General features: G+C 43.7%; 1 protein-coding gene across 1 annotated transcript in view; it reads left to right on the top strand.

Moving 5' to 3' along the window:
- LOC144479506 (interleukin-6 receptor subunit beta-like) overlaps positions 1–20,074 on the top strand; it is a 96,276-nt gene that overhangs the window by 14,503 nt on the left and 61,699 nt on the right. Inside the window, exon 2 of the mRNA XM_078198238.1 lies at positions 15,236–15,324. Coding sequence (XP_078054364.1) covers positions 15,240–15,324 — 85 coding nt within the window. The 5' untranslated portion in view covers positions 15,236–15,239. The remainder of the gene's footprint in view (positions 1–15,235; positions 15,325–20,074) is intronic.

The raw sequence follows: 20,074 nt of genomic DNA, 5'->3' as shown, positions 1-20,074 counted from the left end.
CAGTTCTAGTCACCCTGTTATAGAAAGAGTGCAGAAAACATTTACTAGGATGCTACCAGGACTTGATGGATTGAGTTATAAGGAGATGCTGGATAGACTGGGACTTTTTTCTTTGGAGCATAGGAGGTTGAGGGGTCTTATAGAGGTCTATAAAATAATGAGGGGCACAGATCAGCTAGATAGTCAATATCTTTTCCCACAGGTAGGGGAGTCTAAAACTAGAGGGCATAGGTTTAAGGTGAGAGGGGAGAGACACAAAAGTGTCCAGAGGGGCAATTTTTTCACATAGAGGGTGGTGAGTGTCTGGAACAAGCTGCCAGAGATACTAGTAGAGGCGGGTACAATTTTGTCTTTTAAAACGCATTTAGATAGTTACATGGGTACGATGGGTATAGAGGAATATGGGCAAAATGCGGGCAATTGGGATTAGCTTAGGGGTTTTTTATTTAAAAAAGGGTGGCATGGACAAGTGGGGCCGAAGAGGGCTTGTTTCCATGCTGTAAACCTCTTTGATTCTGTACATCTGCGTGCATAATGATAAATATAGAGTCCATGACATTTTCGCACACAATGATCAGTAAACATCCAATCCGCCCTAACCGCAAACTGGGCCCAGACGTAGGTCTCAGTACTTATGCTTAACCAACAGACCCACGCCTTTCACCTGTTAATGGCTGACTCCAACTCCCACTGGCGGGACGGGAAGATTCCGCCCAATGTCTTTGCATAATGTTACGAAGGGATAGCAAGTAGGTGAGGAAGAAGAGGGGGCCAAGGAGAGATAATGGCCAGAATTTTAACAGCACGCCTGCCCCGGAATAGGGGCGGGTGAGGCTCACAGAACGCATTCTCCATTGGTCTCTGGCGGGATCTTACAGGCCTCGGGCGGGCGAGGTGATAAAATTCCAGTAAATGTCACTGAAGTGGAAATAGAAGTCATTTTGGTGATGCTGTAGCTCTGCTTGAATAGACCAGTGTTAAAGCAAACAAGGGTAGTTGCAAGTTAAAAACCAAAAATGCTGGAAATACTCAGCAGGTCTGGCAACATCTGTGCAGAGTTAATGTTTCAGGTCATTGGCATGTCATCAGAACTGGCAAAGATCAAAGGTTTTAAGCAGGGCTAAGGTAGGAGAAAAGGGAAGAACTATGATCAGGTGGAATGCATGAGAGAATATGTGAGAAAAAATGATGGGGCAGGGCAAAAGGAGATGGCAATGGAATAAGTAAAGAAACAAAAGATGGGTCTGGAGGAGGTGTAAATGGCAAAGCAGAAACCTTACCATCAGCTCCTGTCTGAAAAGTTAGGAACACAGGTTACGATCTGAAATGACTGAACCAAAGACCATCAAATGCAATAATTTCAATTATTCCCTGGATCATCCCAAACTGTTTTCTAATTCCTGCTGAATGAGCTCCTCTCTACCCTGCTTTAAAGCACGCTGCGATATATCCCTTTGTTACAGGCAGTGTACCAGTTAGCTAGCAACAACCGCAACCATCTTCCTCTGTGCTAGGTATGATACCAAACAGTGGGGAGAGTATTTCTCCACTATTTCCCTTGAACTTCAATCTTGCCACAAGCCTATTAATGGCACACACGGTCAAATGCCGCCTTGATGCCTAGGCAGTCATTCTCACCTCATCTCTTGAATCCAGTTCTTTTGTCCATCTTTGGAACCCAAACTGTGTATCAGCAAACAGGTTCCTGCTGAGTAAGTGCTGCTTGATAGCACTGTCAAGGACATCTTCCATCACTTTGCTGATGATTAAGAGTAGACTGATGGGGCAGTAAGTGGCTGGATTGTATTTTGTGCTGCTCTTTGTGGACAGGACAATTTTCCACATTGCAAGATAAATGCCAGTGTTGTAGCTGTACTAGTACAGCTTGGCTAGGGGGGCAGCCAGCTCTGAAGCACAAGTCCTAAATACTACAGACAAGATGTTGTCAGGGCCCATAGTCTTCACTTAATTCTTTATTCTTTAGCCATTTCATGATACCACATGGCATGAATTGGTTGAGGACTGGCACCTGTGATGCTGGGAGCCTTAGGAGGAGGCCAAGATGGATTATCCACTTGGCACTTCTGGCAGAAGATGGTTACAAATGCTTTGGCCTTATCTTTTGTTGTGCTGGGCTCCCCATCATAGAGGATGTGCACGATTATGGAGCCTCCTCCTCCAATAAGTTGTTCAATTGTCCACCACCTCTTACTCGGTGTGGCAGCTTTGACCTGATGCATTAATTGTGAGATCACTTTACTTTGTGTATTCCACACTACTTCCACCATCCAGCTTATATGTTGTCCACCAGAATTTGGGAAACTGCACCTCACTGTCTGCTAGCTTCAGGTAAATTTAAGTTTCTTTTATTAGTGTCACAAGTAGGCTTACATTAATACTGACATTACTGTAATAATCCTCTAGTTGCCACACTCCAGCACCTGTTCGGAAGCATAGCATAGAATCCGAGCATTTAGCATAGAATCCCTACAATGCAAAAGGAGGCCATTCGGCCGATCGAGTCTGCACCGCCCACAATCCCAGGCCCTACCCCCATAACCCCGTGCATTTACCCTCGCTAGTCTCCCTGACACTAGGGCCAATCCACCAAACCCACACATCTTTGGACTGTGGGAGGAAACCAGAGCACCCGGAGGAAACCCACGCAGACACGGGGAGAACGTGCAGACCCCGCACAGACAGTGAGCCAAGGGAATCAAACCTGGGTCCCTGGCACTGTGAAGCAGCAGTGCCGCCCACCCGCTGGTAAGTGGCTGAAATGAGGGGGGGATAGAATGGACTATCATCACCGATGTGATAACTGAACAGTGTTTAGTGTAGGGCAGAATGCAGAATAATGAACAACATGGAATTTCAGGAAGTTGGAAGTCTATTGATCTTTTCCATTGAATATACAAACTAATAAAATGTGACTGAAAACAAATAGATGGTAATGTGTTTATTATACTGTAATATTACGCATATTTTCCCTCTGAAAAACTTCATTATATTTTTGTTCCCAGCTTGCCCCTGCAGCTTCCAGAGAAGGAATCAAAATATTTATAAATTGATGGCCTTGGGTGCAATAAGTAATAATTTAGCAGTCTGAGAAACTGACAGTAGTTTTATTAAAAGAAAATCTGTTAATCGCTGTATTATATGAAACATTACATAATCTCTGCTGCAAGCGATAGTTTTTTCTGAAAAATGAGACTAGGTGCCACTTAACTCTGGAATACTAAAAGCTCTGGAACAAAGGCTCTTGGATCTATTGAGCTTGACATGATGAACCTGCATTTAAAGAGCACCTTTCACAACCTGAGGGCATTGACGTTACAGCCAAGTGAAGTGTAATTGTAATGTGGGAAATGCGGACCCCTATTCGTACACAACACAATGTGTTCATGATCATTATAATCCGCTTTAGTGGTGTTGATCGAGGAATAGGGCGCTGGTAGAACTCTCTTTCTTGTTCCTGGTGTGGGGCCATGGCATTGTTTAAATCCACCCGGGAGCACTGACAGAAACCTGGTTGAAGGTCTGATCTGAAAGGAGGGACAATGTAAAAATCTGCAACAAAAAAGACACAATTTTAAGAACAAAAGACAGACTGCCTGGCCCCCTGGGGTGTTTTGCATTGAGGCGATACATGTATGGAATATTTTAGAAAAAGAGAAACAAGCCTGGGGGGGTGTTTCAAGATGGAGGAGGAAGAACAAAATCTAAAGCTGCCGAACTCGATAAGTCCCGAGGGCTATAACGTGCGCAATCGGAAGATGAGATGCTCCTCCTCCAGTTTGCGTTGAGCTTCACTGGAACATTGCAGCAGGCTAAGGATGGACATGTGGGCAAGGTGCTGAGTTAAAATGGCAAGCAACAGGAAGATTGGGGTCATTCTTGCGACTGAGCAAAGGTGTTCTGCAAAGTGGTCACCCAGACTGCGTTTAGTCTCCCCGGTGTAGAGGAGACCGCATTGGGAGCAGCGACTACAACAGATCAAATTGAAGGAAATGCAAGTGAAACACTGCCTAACCTGAAAGGAGTGTTTGGGGCTTTGAACTTTGAGGAGGGAAGAAGTAAGGGTGGCATCATGGCACAATGGTTAGCAGTGCTGCCTCACAGCGCCAGGGACCTGGGTTCGATTCCTGGCTTGGGTCACCACCTGTGTGGAGTTGGTCCACAGAAATTAAAAACTACCTTTTTATTCATCTGTATTTAGAACACATGAAATTATAGCTGTGCATTTTTTTTGTTTTAGAATCCTTACTGTGCAGCAAGAGGCCATTCAGCCCATCGAGTCTGTACCGACTCTCTGAAAGAGCATCCCACCCAGGCCTTCCCCTCTGCCCTATTCCCGTAATTTTGATAATGTGGGGAAAGATTTCCTCTGCTCGCTGTTTGTAATGAAATTTTAATTACTTTAAAAACAGAGGAAAGCTTCTATGTTGTATTTTATAGAACGTGTGATATAGTTTAATAAGGGGTGGGAAAATACTTTTGATTTATCCTTTACTGGAAAGAAAGTTTATTTATTAGTCACAAGTAGTCTTGCATTAACACTGCAATGAAGTTACTGTGAAAATCCCCTAGTCACCACACTCCAGCTCCTGCTCGGGTACACTGAGGGAGAATTTGGCTAGGCCAATTCACCTAAACCCTTTGGACTGTGGGAGGAAACCAGAGCAAACCTACACAGACACTGGGAGAATGTGTTAACTCCACACCGACAATGACCCAAGCTGGGAATTGAACCCAGGTCCTTGGCATTGTGAGGTAGCAGTGCCCACTGTGCCACCCCGAAGTGTTCATTGCAATTATTTATCTCGGCAAATTACTCAGTCTTTGCATTCTTTCATTTTGAATTTCCCCTTATTTGTTTTACACAATGAACTATAATCACTGACTGACTGGATTATTATCCTTCGTCGTGAGATATATTTCCCCTGCACACTATTGCTCAGCATTTTAAATGGTTCCCACTTCTATTCTATTTCATTGTCAGCAAACTTTTTTCCAATTCACTTTCCCGAACTCCATTTGTATCACCTTAAAATCAATTTTCTGCAATGTCTTTGTTCTGTCCTTCTTAATCATTAACTTCCTTATGTCAGTAAAGCCATGTCATATTCATAGCTTTACACATGGACTGAACTCCAATGGAAACTTCTGGAACTGTCTTATATTTATTTAAACTGGACAAGGATGAATGGTTAAGATGGCTGCCAAAGGGTCAGGTTAAACTTGCTTATTCAACATAGTCTTCTATGTTGAAGCTTCTGGAAAGCACCGAATTGAATAACAGTGGCTGAAATTTTTCTAAAGGATCCCCAACGGCGGAGGGTTAGCTTTGCTCATCTCTACTTCAACATGCTTGCTTTCACTCCTACCCCCGTTTCATGTTTTTAACCTTGCAGCTTAACTGATTTCAGTTTAATTAAATCTGTCAACACCGCCCTCCCACCCCGCACCCCCCACACATACATACACACACACACACTCCCCAAAGCCTGTCCACCATCTACAAGGCACAAGTCAGGAGTGTGATGGAATACTACTCTCCACTTGCCTGGATGGGTGCAGTTCCAACAACGCTCAAGAAGCTTGACACCATCCAAGACAAAGTAACCCGCTTGATTGGCAACACATTCTGTGTAATTCACTGTTTAAAAAAGGAGGTAGACAAAAGGCAGGTAACTATAGGCTGGTTAGCTTAACTTCTGTAGTAGGGAAAATGCTTGAATCTATCATCAAGGAAGAAATAGCGAGACATCTGGATATAAGTTGTCCCATTGGTAAAACGCAGCATGGGTTCATGAAGGGCAGGTCATGTTTGACTAATTTGGTGGAATTCTTTGAGAACATTACATGTGCAGTGGACAATGGGGAACCTGTGGATGTGGTGTACCTAGATTTCCAGAAGGCATTTGACAAGATTCTGCACCAAAGACTGCTACATAAGATCAAGGTGCATGGTGTTACGGGTAATGTATTAGCATGGATAGAGGATTGGTTAAGTAATAGAAAGCAAAGAGTGGGGGTAAATGAGTGTTTTTCTAGTTGGCGTTCAGTGACTAGTGGTGTGCCTCCGGGATCAGTGTTGGGACTGCAATTGTTTACGATTTACATAGATGATTTGGAGTTGGGGGCCAGGTGTAGTGTGTCAAAATTCGCAGATGACACTAAGATGGGTGGCAGAGCAAAGTGTGCAGAGGACGCTGAAAGTCTGCAAAGGGATATAGATAGTCTAAGTGAGTGGGCGAGGGTCTGGCAGATGGAGTACAAATGGACTATTATTTAAATGATAAAAAATTGCAGCATACTGCTGTGCAGACGGACCTGGGTGTCCTTGTTCAGGAATCTCAAGGAGTTGGTTTGCAGGTGCAGCAGGTAATTAAAAAAGCAAATGGAATTTTGTCCTTCATTGCTAGAGGGATGGAGTTTAAAAACAGCGAGGTTATGTTGCAGCTGTACAAGATGCTGGTGAGGCTACACCTGGAGTACTATGTACAGTTTTGGTCTCCTTACTTGAGAAAGGATATACTGGCACTGGAGGGGTGCAGAGGAGATTTACTGGGTTGATTCCGGAGTTAAGAGGGTCGGCTTATGAGGAGAGACTGAGTAGACTGGGGCTATACTCATTGGAATTCAGAAGAATGAGGGGAGATCTTGTAGAAACATATAAGATTTTGAAGGGTATCGATAAGATAGAAACAGGGAAGTTGTTTCCACTGGTGGGTGAAACTTGAACTAGGGGGCATAGCCTTAAAATAAGGGGAAGCAGATTTAGGACTGAGTTGAGGAGGAACTTCTTCACAGAAGGTTGTGAATCTGTGGAATTCCCTGCCCAGTGAAGCAGTTGAGGCTACCTCATTGAATGTTTTTAAGGCAAGGATAGATAAAGTTTTGAACAGTAAAGGAATTAAGGGTTATGGTGAGCGGGCGGGTCAGTGGAGCTGAGTCCACAAAAAGATCAGCCATGATCTTATTGAACGGCGGAGCAGGCTCGAGGGGCCAGATGGCCTACTCCTGCTCCTAGTTCTTATGTTCTTATTCATTCCCTTCACCATCGATGCTCAATAGGAGTATATACTATCTACAAAATGCACTGCAGCAATTCACCAGAGATCCTTAGACAGCACCTTCCAAACCCACAACCACCTCCATCTCAAAGGACAAGGGCAGCAGATAAATGGGAACACCACCGCCTGCAAGTATCCTGACTTGGAAATATATCGCCGTTCTTTCTCCATCCTGGAATCCCCTCCCTAACGGCATTGTGGGTCAACCCACAGCATGTGGACTGCAGCGATTCAAGAAGGCAGCTCACCACCACCTTAAGGGCAACTAGGGCTGGGCAACAAATGCTGGCCAGCCAACAATGCTCATGTCCCATGAATGAAAAAAAACGCACAAGCCTGCTTCAGTTTACCACAGATATTTGGAAAACATGATATTTCCTTGTAGGGTCCTTTGTCCTCATGAATGGATCATCACTATTGCCCAGAGCCTACCTCCGAAATGGAAAGGGGCCTTTGTGCATTTATTTAAAATTTGACTTCTGCAGTCACAGGGTATTTGAGCTTCTTTTGAGCTAAACAGGTTTTCTGAAGGCTAGAAATTCCCTTTGTGTGAGTTGTAGCCAGCCATGGCTTCAGTCAGTGTGAAACCTTTGTCCGCTGTATTTGAAAAAGTAATTAATAAAGTAACCAGGATGATATATATCTGTGTATATGTTCTTTTATGTCTTCTGGGCATGACACTGAATGTGTGTGTGCGCATGCGCGTGCGTTAAGAGAACAAATACATTTTGTCCACAACACTTACAATGTTGTCAACACTATTGCTTATATGCTTCCCTGTGCTTATTTAACTTGACTAGTTTGTTAAATTTTCCTTACAAAATGAAAGGATATGCTGAAGAAGTTAGCTGTGGATGGGAAGAGGCTAGTATGGAGTGTAGACCAGTAAGGGCTGTTACTGTGTTGTACATTCTGTGTCATTTATTGTCTATGTCAGATTGGCAGAATGCTATATGGACCTAGCAACATATGGGTAATCTGGACTAATTTTAAAAAAAAACACCTTTATTCAAACATGTGGAAATAATTCCAAGGTAAATGGGATCATGGATTGGCATATCAATCAACTTTTTGGTGTCCAGGGCTGGAATTCTCCAGCCATTTGCGCTGGTGGAGATGCTCCATTCTCGCTGGCTGCACACCCTGCCTGTAGATTTCCTGACAACATTGGGTGACATCAGTGGGAATTCCCATTGACAGCAGTGGGATCAGAGAATCCCGCCGCTAGCAAACACTGCGCCACCTCCCACCGGCGGGTAACATGTGGCTGGGAGGCCAGAGAATCTCACCCCAGATTTTTTTTTTTCAGTTACATAGAGATTCTAAGAGCAAGGTTCTCAACCTGTTTAATGTCCAGTTAATAGCAGATTCTAGGTGTACATTGGGCAATTAAAGGTACAGGATACCCACTAGTACTAAACTTCACTTTGATTCTCTTCTTCTTCATTAGTGGCACAGTGGTTAGCACTGCTGCCTCACACTGCCAGAGACCTGGGTTCGTCTCCCAGCTTGGGTCACTGTCTGTGTGGAGTTTGCAGATTCTCCCTGTGTCTGCGTGGGTTTCCTCCAGGTGCTCCGGTTTCCTCCTACACTCTAAAGATGTGCTGGTTAGGTTGATTGACCATGCTAAATTGCCTCTTGGTGTCAGGAGGTTAGTCGGGTTAATAGATAGGGTTAAGGGGATAGGGGCCGGGTGGGATTGTGGTCAGTGCAAACTCAATGGGCCGAATTGCCTCCTTCTGCACTGTAGGGATTCTAAGATTCATTCAATATTAGTGTCCTGCAGTGCTTTCCACAGACTAAAATGGCCTGCAAATAAGATTCATTCAACCTCTTTGAAATACAAGGTTGGATTTTCCATTTTTAACTTCTTGTAGATTACCTCCAAAGCAGAACAGCTATATAAAAATGTTGTTACTGGTTGCTAGGTCGCCTCATCCAGCTGGAAGTAATGTTAAAAGCCACCTGGAAGGATAATGTACTTTAACAATTATTGCTGAAGAAATTGGTTTTTTTCTTTAGGAGGTTTTTTTTTTCTATTTACAGCTATCTGATTCTGCCCCACTCTGGGTGCTATGGGGATTGTTTGTGTTCTCTTGAAGCACAGGGCACTAAGATGCTCCTGTAATGGAACCCCTTGTATCTGCATTATGAAGAGAAGGAACAGTAAAGTAAGAGGCCAGCTAAAGAGGTAGCCCAGGGCTACTAGGTGGTGTAGTGGTATTGTCATTGGACTTGTGATCCAGAGTAATGTTCCAGGGACCCGGGTTCGAATCCCAACATGGCAGATGGTGCCAATAAAAATCTGGGAATTAAAAGATGACCGTGAAATCTTTGTCGGAAAAACCCATCCGGTTTACTAATGTCCTTTTAGAGAAGGAAATCTGCCGTCCTTACCTGGTCTGGCCTTTGTGACTCCAGACCCACATTGTGGTTGATTCTTAAATTACCCCTCTGAAATTGCTTAACAAGTTCAAGGGCAATGAGGGATGGGCAAAAAATGCTGGCCCAGCCAATGATGTCCAGTTTCCATTAACATGTATATATTTAAAAAACTAGTTGTCAGCTGCTGGACTTTATGGCGCAACACATAGAGGACGCCTGTGACCTGGATTAAACCCAAGACAAGTGAAAAAGCCCCGTTTCAACAACTACATTGATTTATTCATTTGTTGAAATTCAGGTCTGCTTCACAGCTACCAAGGATGACATCTGGAAAGCATTCTAGTATTCTTTTCCCTCCACCCTGAATCCGCGCATATCCTGTCAGTGCTCAAAAAAAAATTGAAATAAAATAAATCCTTGTGTCCTCCTGCTGTTTTGATGAAAGGTACGTTCCCAACAATCTTATAAACCTTGGATGCTTTGGAGAAGTACTGCCAAAGAAGGCTTGGTGTCTTGCTGCAGTCTATCTGGTGGATAGTAGGTGCATCAGCTATAACAATGGTGCATAACCTGCGACCAAAGGTACGCATGCGGCCCATCTGGGTTCTGAGCACTGCCCACGAGACATATTGTTGACCATTGCCCACACGCCGGGTGCCAAATGTCACTAATTTCCGTCTGGGTAGTTTTTTTTTTCCCTACCAGTATGGCTGAAGTGACGTAAAGCAAGGGCAAGTGAAATGAGGTGCGTACTGATTACTCACAACATTGACTGTGAGAGTTGTGCATCCAGAGTGTAAATATTTCTTTTGCTTTCACCATTTGAAGTTGATGATAGAAGAATTAGAACTTATGAAATATGCCACATACTTTAAATGAATATAACTTTGTTGATGGGGTCGTGGTTAGTGAACAAGCCTATTTTCAATCTTGCGGCCCACTGAAATGAAGGAGAGACCGTCATGCGGCCCACTCACTGGCCAAAGTTGTCCATCACTGGGCTACACTATGCTGGTAGGGAAGAGATGAATGCTTAAAAGAGAATACCCATCAAGTGGACAGCTTTGTCCTGGATGGTATTGAGCTTCCTGGGTGTTGCTGAGCTGCCCCCATCTATTTAAGTGTACAGTGTTCCACCAAAGTCCTAACTTGTGTCTGGTCGGTAGTGGAAAGACTTCCTAAAATCCAGGAGCTGCACCACTCATGACAGAATACCCAAAATCTGACCTGGTCGATTTGCCATGGTATTTGTGTGGCTGGTCCAGTTGAGTTTCTAATCAATGATGATCTCGAGGAGGCTGATGATGAACGTTAGGTTATGGTAATAACATTGAAGGTCAGGGTGAGGTGATTAGTCGCTTGCTTGTTGGAGATGTTCAGTGTCTGCTGCAGATGTTACGTGGCAGTTATCACATCAAGTCCAAGCATTGTCCAGATCTTTTTTCATGTAGTCCTGAACCGCTTCGTGATCTGAGGAATTTTGAAAGTAGCTGAACACTCTGCAAGCATCGGTAAACATTATGGTGGAGGGAAGATTATTGATTAAATAGCTAAAAATGCTTGGGCTTAGGAAACTGCCTAAGTAATCCTTGCAGCAATGTCTCGGGGTTAAGATGATTGGCTTCCAATCAACAAATTCTACAAACCAGGCGCACTCCCACTGACCCTTCTAAACAAGAAACAAATCTAAAGACTTTTCATATGCATACAGAACAATAAACTGCACTGCACAGATGTTCATAATTGTGCTTGTACTTTGAAGCTAATAGTTAGGAGATGGGTGATGGATGTTCCAGGACATGATTTTCCAAGAAACACTCTGGTGTCCTTTGGAAAATAATTGCTTACACGTTTCTACGTAATAAAGCTGAGAGTTTGTTAACACGAGATCAGTTAAGTGGAGAACCAGTTGAATGTTTTCTTTGTTTCACGTTCTTCGTTGAGATTAAATTGCTAGACTGAAATTTGGTTGATATTGGGAAAGAAGTCCGAGATTTAGGCTGGAATTTTACCATCCCATCCACCCTGGGAATGGGAGCAGACGAGGGGCGGCCAACGGGAAGGTCCGTTGACCTCGGACAGGATTTTATGGCTTTGGGTCGAGCGAGGTTGTAAAATTCCGCCCTTTGAGTTCAGTTTGCACCTAGGCACCTCCTTTAAAAAGTACTTGGATGAGCACTTGGCACAACATAACATTCAAGCTATGGCCCAAGTGCTGGTAAATGGGAGGTCAGGTGTTTCACACATCGGTGCAGACTGGATGGGCCAAAGGGCCTTTACTGCACTGTGTGATTCTATGAAACCGTACAGCAATTTACTGAAGTGTGCGGCCTTTGACTTTCTCAATGGTGAAGAGGGTTTATTCATGAGAGACTGAACCAGCTAGCTTCAGGTTTTCAGCTGGGGTGATGCTAGATGCAGGACACCAAGTCACTTCATAAATGTCACTTCATCGGTCAGAACATTGAATACAGGGGTTGGGACATCCTGTTGAAGTTGTACAAGACATTGGTAAGGCCACACTTGGAATACTGTGTACAGTTCTGGTCACCCTATTATAGAAAGGATATTATTAAACTAGGAAGAGTGCAGAAGAGATTTACTAGGATACTACCGGGACTTGATGGTTTGAGTTATAAGGAGAGGCTGGATAGACTGGGACTTTTTTCTCTGGACCGTAGAAGGCTGAGGGGCAATCTTATAGAGGTCTATAAAATAATGAGGGGCATAGATCAGCTAGATAGTCAATATCTTTTCCCAAAGGTAGAGGAGTCTAAAACTAGAGGGCATAGGTTTAAGGTGAGAGGGGAAAGATATAAAAGGGTCCAGAAGGGCAATTTTTTCAGAGGGTGGTGAGTGTCTGGAACAACCTGCCAGAGGTAGTAGTAGAGGCGGGTACAATTTGTCTTTTAAAAAGCATTTAGACAATTATATAGGTAAGATGGGTATAGAGGGAAATGGACCAAACGCGGGCAATTGGGACTAGCTTAAGGATTTAAAACAAAAAGGGCGGCATGGACAAGTTGGGCCGAAGGGCCTGTTTCCATGCTGGAAACCTCTATGACTCTTGGACTCTGACTCTATGTCTCAATGCTTAATCTGGGAGAATAAGATATTTTTGAGAAGAAAATTTTTAACCCGATGTGTAAATTATGCACGCGACTCTACCTCAAAGAAATCTGAACATGCCATCTGGCAAATGGTTCTTTCTGTACACATTGGCAAGTGTTTTTCCTTGTGTCAACATTGCTACATTTTGGTAACTGGAAATTTGAACTGATGCTTAGCATGTCTGTAAAATGAACCTCTTTTTAGTAATTCATGAAGCCTGCTAAAGGTAGATTGCTGAAAAACGGTTTCCCGTTCAAAAATAGTTTTTTTCTGGAAGTCATGACATTAGAACCCTGTTGCGTTTTTCTCCTGTATTAGTTTCTGCTGTTGTAAAAGGCACCAATTTTACATAATACAAGAAAAGGAGGAGGGTGGGCCTTTCAGTCTTTACCTGCCATTCAGTCATCTTCATCGTTTTCTTCTTCAGGACTTGCTCCAAGTATTTTTGCTGGCTGCTAACAACGAAGGATGAGGGAGAAATTCCTTCAGAAGTTCAGGCAGCACTTCACAGTTCAGAGGTGGAAGATACATTCTTGAGGAGACACCAAAGCCATTGGGGCGGCACAGTGGTTAGCACTGCCGCCTCACAGGGCCAGGGACCCGGGTTCGATTCCCGGCTTAGGTCACTGTCTGTGTGGAGTTTGCACATTCTCCCCGTGTCTGCGTGGGTTTCATCCAGGTGCTCCGGTTTCCCCCCACAGTCCAAAGATGCGCAGGTCACGTGGATTGGCCATGCTAAATTGCCCCTTAGTGTCAGGGGGTCTAGCTAGGGTAAATGCATGGGATTATGGGGATAGGGCCTGGTTGGGATTGTGGTCGGTGCAGACTCGATGGGCCGAATGGCCTCCTTCTGCACTGTAGGATTCTATGATTCATTGGCCCTGATATTAACAGGGAGGGTGCGAGGAAAACCTTAGCAAGGTTCAAGTAAGAAGTTGTGGCCCCCAGAATTTGAGAGAGGCTGTGGACATGATGGAGAAGCTCTGGGGTGGTGGTTTGTGAGTGAATCGAGCCACAATTGTGGAAGGGGGGGTCATTTAGCTGTGGTGGGAGTGGGAAGGAGATTCTGCCTGCAGTTGTGGGGTGGTAAGAGGTTTTCTGGCCACCTTTAGAAGCTGGATAATGGTTAATCTAGTGTAAATGAGGCTGGGATGTGGCTCTCCTGGCATTTCTGTCTCACATGGAGAACTAAATCTAAATCTTATCTTCTGACATTGCCCCAAGCCACCCAAGCAAGAAAGAACAGTTTAATGTTGGGACATGATAGAAAGTAAGTGGATAGAAGGGGGTAACTGACTCGTGTAATTTAAACTACTCCCACTCTCTTACCCCCATCCACCTCCGCTGCCTAGTTTTCCAGCTGGGGAAGTTTAAAATCAGATGGTAAAATTCAATTAAAAATCTGGAATTAAAAGCTAATGGAATGATAGTTGTAAAAACCCATCTGGTTCAACAATTGCATAACTTCAAAGGAAGCAATTGAACTTAATTTAAATTAATAGATTTGGAATATGAGTTATTCTCAGTAATGGTGACCATGTAGCTATTATCAGTTGTTGTAAAAACCCATCTGTTTCACAAATGATTTGAGTTGATTTATTATTGTCACATGTATTAGCATACAGTGAAAAGTATTATTTCTTGCGTGTAATACAAACCGAGCATACCATTCATAGAGAAGCAAACGAGAGTGCAGAATGTAGTGTTACAGTCATAGCTAGGGTGTAGAGAAAGATCAGCTTAATGCGAGGTAGGTCCATTCAAAAGTCTGATGGCTGCAGGGAAGAAGCTGTTCTTGAGTCGGTTGGTACGTGACCTCAGACTTTTGTATCCTTTTCCTGATGGAAGAAGTGGAAGAGAGAGTGTCTGGGGTGCATGGGGTCCTTGATTATGCTGGCTGCTTTTCCGAGGCAGCGGGAAGTGTAGACAGAGTCAGTGGATGGGAGGCTGGTTTGCGTGATGGATTGGGCTACTTTCACAACCTTTTGTAGTTTCTTGCTGTCTTGGGCAGTACAGGAGCCACACCAAGCTGTGATACAACCAGAAAGAGTGCTTTCTATTGTGCATCTGTAAAAGTTGTCCAAATGTCCTTTAGGGAAGGAAATCTGCTGTCCTGGTCTGGCCTGCATGTAACTCCAGATCCACAACAAGGTGGTTGACTCTTCACTGTTTTCAGTTCAAGGGGAATCGAGATGGGCAATCAATGCTGGCCCATCCAATGAATAATAATAACAAGTTCAAAATACATACATCTTCCTCAGAGGCATCTGACGGATGCAATAGTTTTGAGGTTGTTCATTTGTTCAGAATGTGTACTTATGGCAGCAAATTTCATGTGCTGTGTTTCCCATACTTCCACCGTAACCTCAGCAGAAGAGCGTCGGGAATGGCTACAGCACAGTCAACTAGCAAGTGCCTTGGGATGACAGAACGTGTGAGGAGTTTCTATTTCCAAAGGATGTCCTTGGTTCCCAAACCAACTGCTTAGATGCTGTAAAGCTGTGGTTAAGCCACAGCTACTAAATAGTTTCATGGTAACCTAAACTTGATCTGCTCAATCACTGAGTCACATGGAAATTGTATTGTTTCAATTGAACATGAAAGAAAGTTCTTGTAACATTTTAATTAGTGTGTTATTTTATTCATGCTGCTATTTTTAGATTTATGAGCACCGCTATAAACATGGCAGCCAGTGCGTGCTTCTCAAAGCTGAGAGTCTGTTTTCTGCTGGTCCCCTTCATTGGTGCAGGTAAGACCTCGAGTTTATGGGTATTCAACAATTGAATCAAATTTAGGAACTAGTTTGAATTGAATTTAAATTCATTTAATAAATCTGGAATACGAAGCTAGTCCCGATAATGATGACTGTGACAACTAGTATTGATTTGTGGGAGATGGGCGTCGCTGGCTGGTCAGCATTTATTGCCCATCCCTGGTCGCCCTTGAACTCACTGGCTTGCTAGGCCATTTCAGAGGGCAGTTAAAAGTCAACCTCATTGCTGTGGCTCTGTGTCGACCAGACCAGGAAAAGACGGCAGATTTCTTTCCCTAAATGGCATTAGTGAATCAAATGGATTTTTCTGACAATCGAGAATGGTTTCTTCAGTAGATTCTTAGGTCATAGAGATCATAGAGGTTTACAGCATGAAAACAGGCCCTTCGGTCCAACTTCCCCATGCCTTCCCTTTTTCTTTTACCGCTAAGCTAGTTCCAATTGCCCACGTTTGGTCCATTTCCCTCTATACCCATCTTACCCATGTAACTGTCTAAACGCTTTTTAAAAGACAAAATTGTACCTGCCTCTACTACTACCTCTGGCAGCTTGTTCTAGACACTCACCACCCTCAGTGTGAAAGAATTGCCCCTCTGGACCCTTTTATATCTCTTCCCCTCTTACCCTAAACCTATGCCCTCTAGTTTTAGACTCCACTACCTCTGGGAAAGGATATTGACTATCTACCTTATCTATGTCCCTCATTATTTTATAGACCTCTTTGCCTTCTACGCTCCAGAGAAAAAAGTCCCAGTCTATCCAACCTCTCCTTATAACTCAAATCATCAAGTCCCGGTAGCATCCTAGTAAATTTTTTCTGCAATCTTTTTCTAGTTTAATAATATCCTTTCTATAATACGGTGACCAGAACTGTACACAGTATTCCAAGGGTGGCCTTACCAATGTCTTCTACAACTTCAACAAGACGTCCCAACTCCTGTATTCAATGTTCTGACCAATGAAACCAAGCATGCCTTCTTCTTAATTTCAGATATTTTTTATTGAATTCAAATTCCACCAACTGCCGAGGCAGGATTCAAATCTGAGTGTCCACATCTTCTGAGTTCCTGGATAAATAGCCTAGCGATAATACCACTAGGTCAAAATCTCCCCATGTTGTAAAAACACATCTGGTTCAGTAACGTTCTTTAAGGAAGGAAATCTGCCATCTTTATCTGGCCTGGCCTACATGTGACCCCCGACCCACAACAACGTAGATGACGCTTAACTGCTCTCAGCTCAGGGATTGGCAACAAATGCTGACCTTGCCTCCAATGTATGAAAGCATGAAAAAATCTAGAATGATATACAATCTGTTACCAGATTGCTATTTTGCAGCATGTTAGAAAATTACTGTAACAGCAACAGCACCTGATGTTGACATTTTTTTTAAAACACCCAAGGTGTTTCGCAAACTAAAATGGATGCTAAAGAAAGGGATATTCAGGATCAGATTTTCAGAGTTGGGAAGACTGCAGACCTATAAAATTAATAGGAGAGACACAGAGGTTCCACCCCCATTTCCAACACTTTCCCATTTCTGTCAGTAGTAAGAATGCCAAACCCCGCAGTGCCATTTGAACTTAGTGCTGAGTTCAAACAGATCCCATTTTAGCTTTTGCAAGGGTAGAAGTCACAAATTTACAGAGTAGACATGAACCTTCTTGAAGGGAGGAGGATAACATCTATTTAATTGTCATGACCTGAAGTTTTTTTTTCGAATTCCTTGTATTTTTTTTAAAAAGCTGAAGCTGTTTTATCAAAAATTCTGTTGGGCTACTTTGATTGACAGGCCAGCCAATGTAGCATTTCTTGGGTGGTTTCAATTGAGTTCTTTGTTGACATTTCCCTAAATGCTGTTCATTATGAATGCTTGGCTCAGTTTTAAAAACTACAGTTATCTCAGCAGGGAGTTATGAGTTCACTGTTTCAAGCTTAAAGAGATTGTTAAAGGATTGGGGTATGGACAGAAGTCTGTTTGGTTTCATAAGAGATTAACTACTTGGAGAGATTTAAAATCTTTGATTCTTTCATGAATGGGGGTGTTTTATCATTATCAAGTCCATATAGAGAGAGCTGGTTTAAAGTTTTAGAAGTTTATTTTATTTTGTTCCCACATGGCTACTGATGTCTGTTCTGGTTGAATTATTATGGAATTGGTTTGGAGGATGTGAGGACGTCATGAGGGTGGCTGGAGGCATAAGTTGAAATAGAGGCTTTGAAGGGCAATGGGTGGGAGGGTGAGGGTGTGTGGAAGTTGAGGGTTGGAAGGCCTAACATCTTCTGAAACAACTGGGACAAAGTCCTAGAGAACCAATATGGGCATTCTAACCAGCTCACATCAGCATTCGCCCTCGCTTGTGGTTGCCTACTCTCTGCATCAATAAACCTCTACTGCTGGAGTCAGTAGGCTTGACTTCATGCTGCATCGCTCCTAACAGAGCAAAAATCTTGTGATTTTTTTTTTTACTGAAGCACGTTTGCCAAGTCAGAAGATTTTCTCTTTCAAGCTACCCACCTCCATAACCAAAGTCCACCCCTCGGCCACCAAACACCAAGCCAGAAAAATCTGTTTTAAAGGAGAATCTTCAAGGAGGAGGAGGGGATGGAGCAACAGAGGGGTTGAGGGATAGAGTTTCTGAGCACGGTGCACGTGGTGAACTGAACAAAGGCACCAGATGCCAGAGTCAGAGGTCTGGAAAGATCTGGGAATGAGGGAAATGCCATGAATGGATTTGAACACTGCAGCGATTCAAAAGGGTGGCTCACCATTTACTTCTCAAGGGCATTTATGAACGGACAATAAACGCTGGCCTTGACATTGCTGTCTATATCCCAAGAATGAAAAAATAAAAGGTGACAGCAAGGAAAAGCAGACAAGTTGTGGGATCCAAGTCGAAGATCACTTTAAACCCACATGCGTTTCAAATTTTTCCCAGTTCCAATGAGAGGTCTTTGACCTGAAATGTGGGCGGCACGGTAGCACAGTGGTTAGCACTGCTGTCTCACAGCTTCAGGGACCTGGGTTCAATTCCCGGCTTGAGTCACTGTCTGTGTAGAGTTTGCACATTCTCCCCGTGGGTTTCCTCTGGGTGCTCCGGTTTCCTCCTACACTGGAAAGATGTGCGGGTTAGGTGGATTGGCCATGCTAAATTGCCCAATAGTATCAGGGGGATTAGCAGGGTAAATAACAGAGCCTGGGTGGGATTGTTGTTGGTGCAGGCTCGATGGGCTGAATGGTCTCCTTCTGCACTGTAGGGATTCTATGGGGCGGGAAATTTAGGCCGCACGGGGCTCCAAGACCAGAAATTCCTGCCCGACCTCAACAGATCTTTTAAGTGGTCTGCCAAATTTTCTGTCCCACCTGCTACAGTTCCCTGCTACCTCACCAATGCCAGGGACACGGGTTTGATTCCAGCCCTGTGTGAAATCTGCATGTTCTCCCCGTGGCTTTCCTCTGGGTGCTCTGGTTTCCTCCTGCAGTTCACAGATGTGCAGGTTAGGTTGATTGGCCATGCGGTGGGCAGGCTGGGAAATGTTTGGCAGTTAACTTTGATTCTCTCTCCACAGATGCTGCTTGACCTGCTGATTATTTGCAGCACTTACTGTTGTTAAATCTCAAATTGTGTGTGGCTGGTAGTGTTGGCTTCTGAAGAGAAATAAGGAGGTTGAATCTGGTCTGTGGTTTGCAATTGCAATCGTGTCATTGCTGCTCAGGCAGACAATGATCAAAACCATCATGGGACCATATGCATGCTTATATTTCATCTCCTGCTTAGTGGTTATTCGTTCTTGATTCACACTCCAAGCCAGAGGAATGTATGGAGGAACCGTCTGCATATGTGAGGGAGCAGTTGGCGATGAACACATTCTGGCTCACTGGGAGTCTTAGCAAGTTGCAAGAACAAGCCGCATGCAATTGCATTGGAAAAAGCTTTGAAAATTAATCCCGTAACATACAAGGAACAGGTTTATGGAGTATATCTTAACAACCACAGAAGTTCGCAGAACTATACTGATATCTAAAGGTTTATCACCACTGGAGCCAAAAGCTTAAAGGAAGTGAATGTCTTGATCTTTTTTCCAGAATAAAGAGTGGATGATATTTGGCACTGTTCACTTTTGTTGCTTACATGAGTTATTCTGCATTTAACACAATGCAAAATAATATGAATAATTATCGTCCAGGTACTTAACTGAAGCCAATTACATTTTTTTAATGGTACTTTGCTGGTATTCATGGGTGGATGTTTAGTGATGCCACCTACAAAATGTTGTTAAACTTAAAAGTTTGCTACTCAATGGCTTATCATGTATATAAGCTGTAAATGCTGGTGCTAAGAATCATAGAATCCCTATGGTGCAGAAAGAGGATATTTGGCCCAAAGAGTCTGCACCGACTCTCCAACAGTGCATTTTACCCAAACCCTATCCCCATAACTCTACATATTTACTCCGCTAATCCCTCTAATGTACACATCTTTGGACACCACGGGGCAACTTAGCAAGGCCAATCAACCTAACCTGCACATTTAGGGACACGACGGGGCAACTTAGCAAGGCCGATCAACCTAACCTGCAAATTAAGGGGCAATTTAGCATGGCTAATCAACCTAACCAGCACATCTGTGGACTGCGGGAGGAAACCGGAGCACCCAGAGGAAACGCACGCAGACACGGGGAGAACATGCAGACTTCACGCAGACAGTCACCCAGGGCTGGAATC

Source organism: Mustelus asterias, chromosome 26, assembly GCF_964213995.1.
Source record: "Mustelus asterias chromosome 26, sMusAst1.hap1.1, whole genome shotgun sequence".
In the NCBI taxonomy this organism is placed as follows: Eukaryota; Metazoa; Chordata; class Chondrichthyes; order Carcharhiniformes; family Triakidae; genus Mustelus; species Mustelus asterias.
Note: the sequence above shows the minus strand (reverse complement) of the source record. Positions and strands in the feature narration are given on the sequence as shown.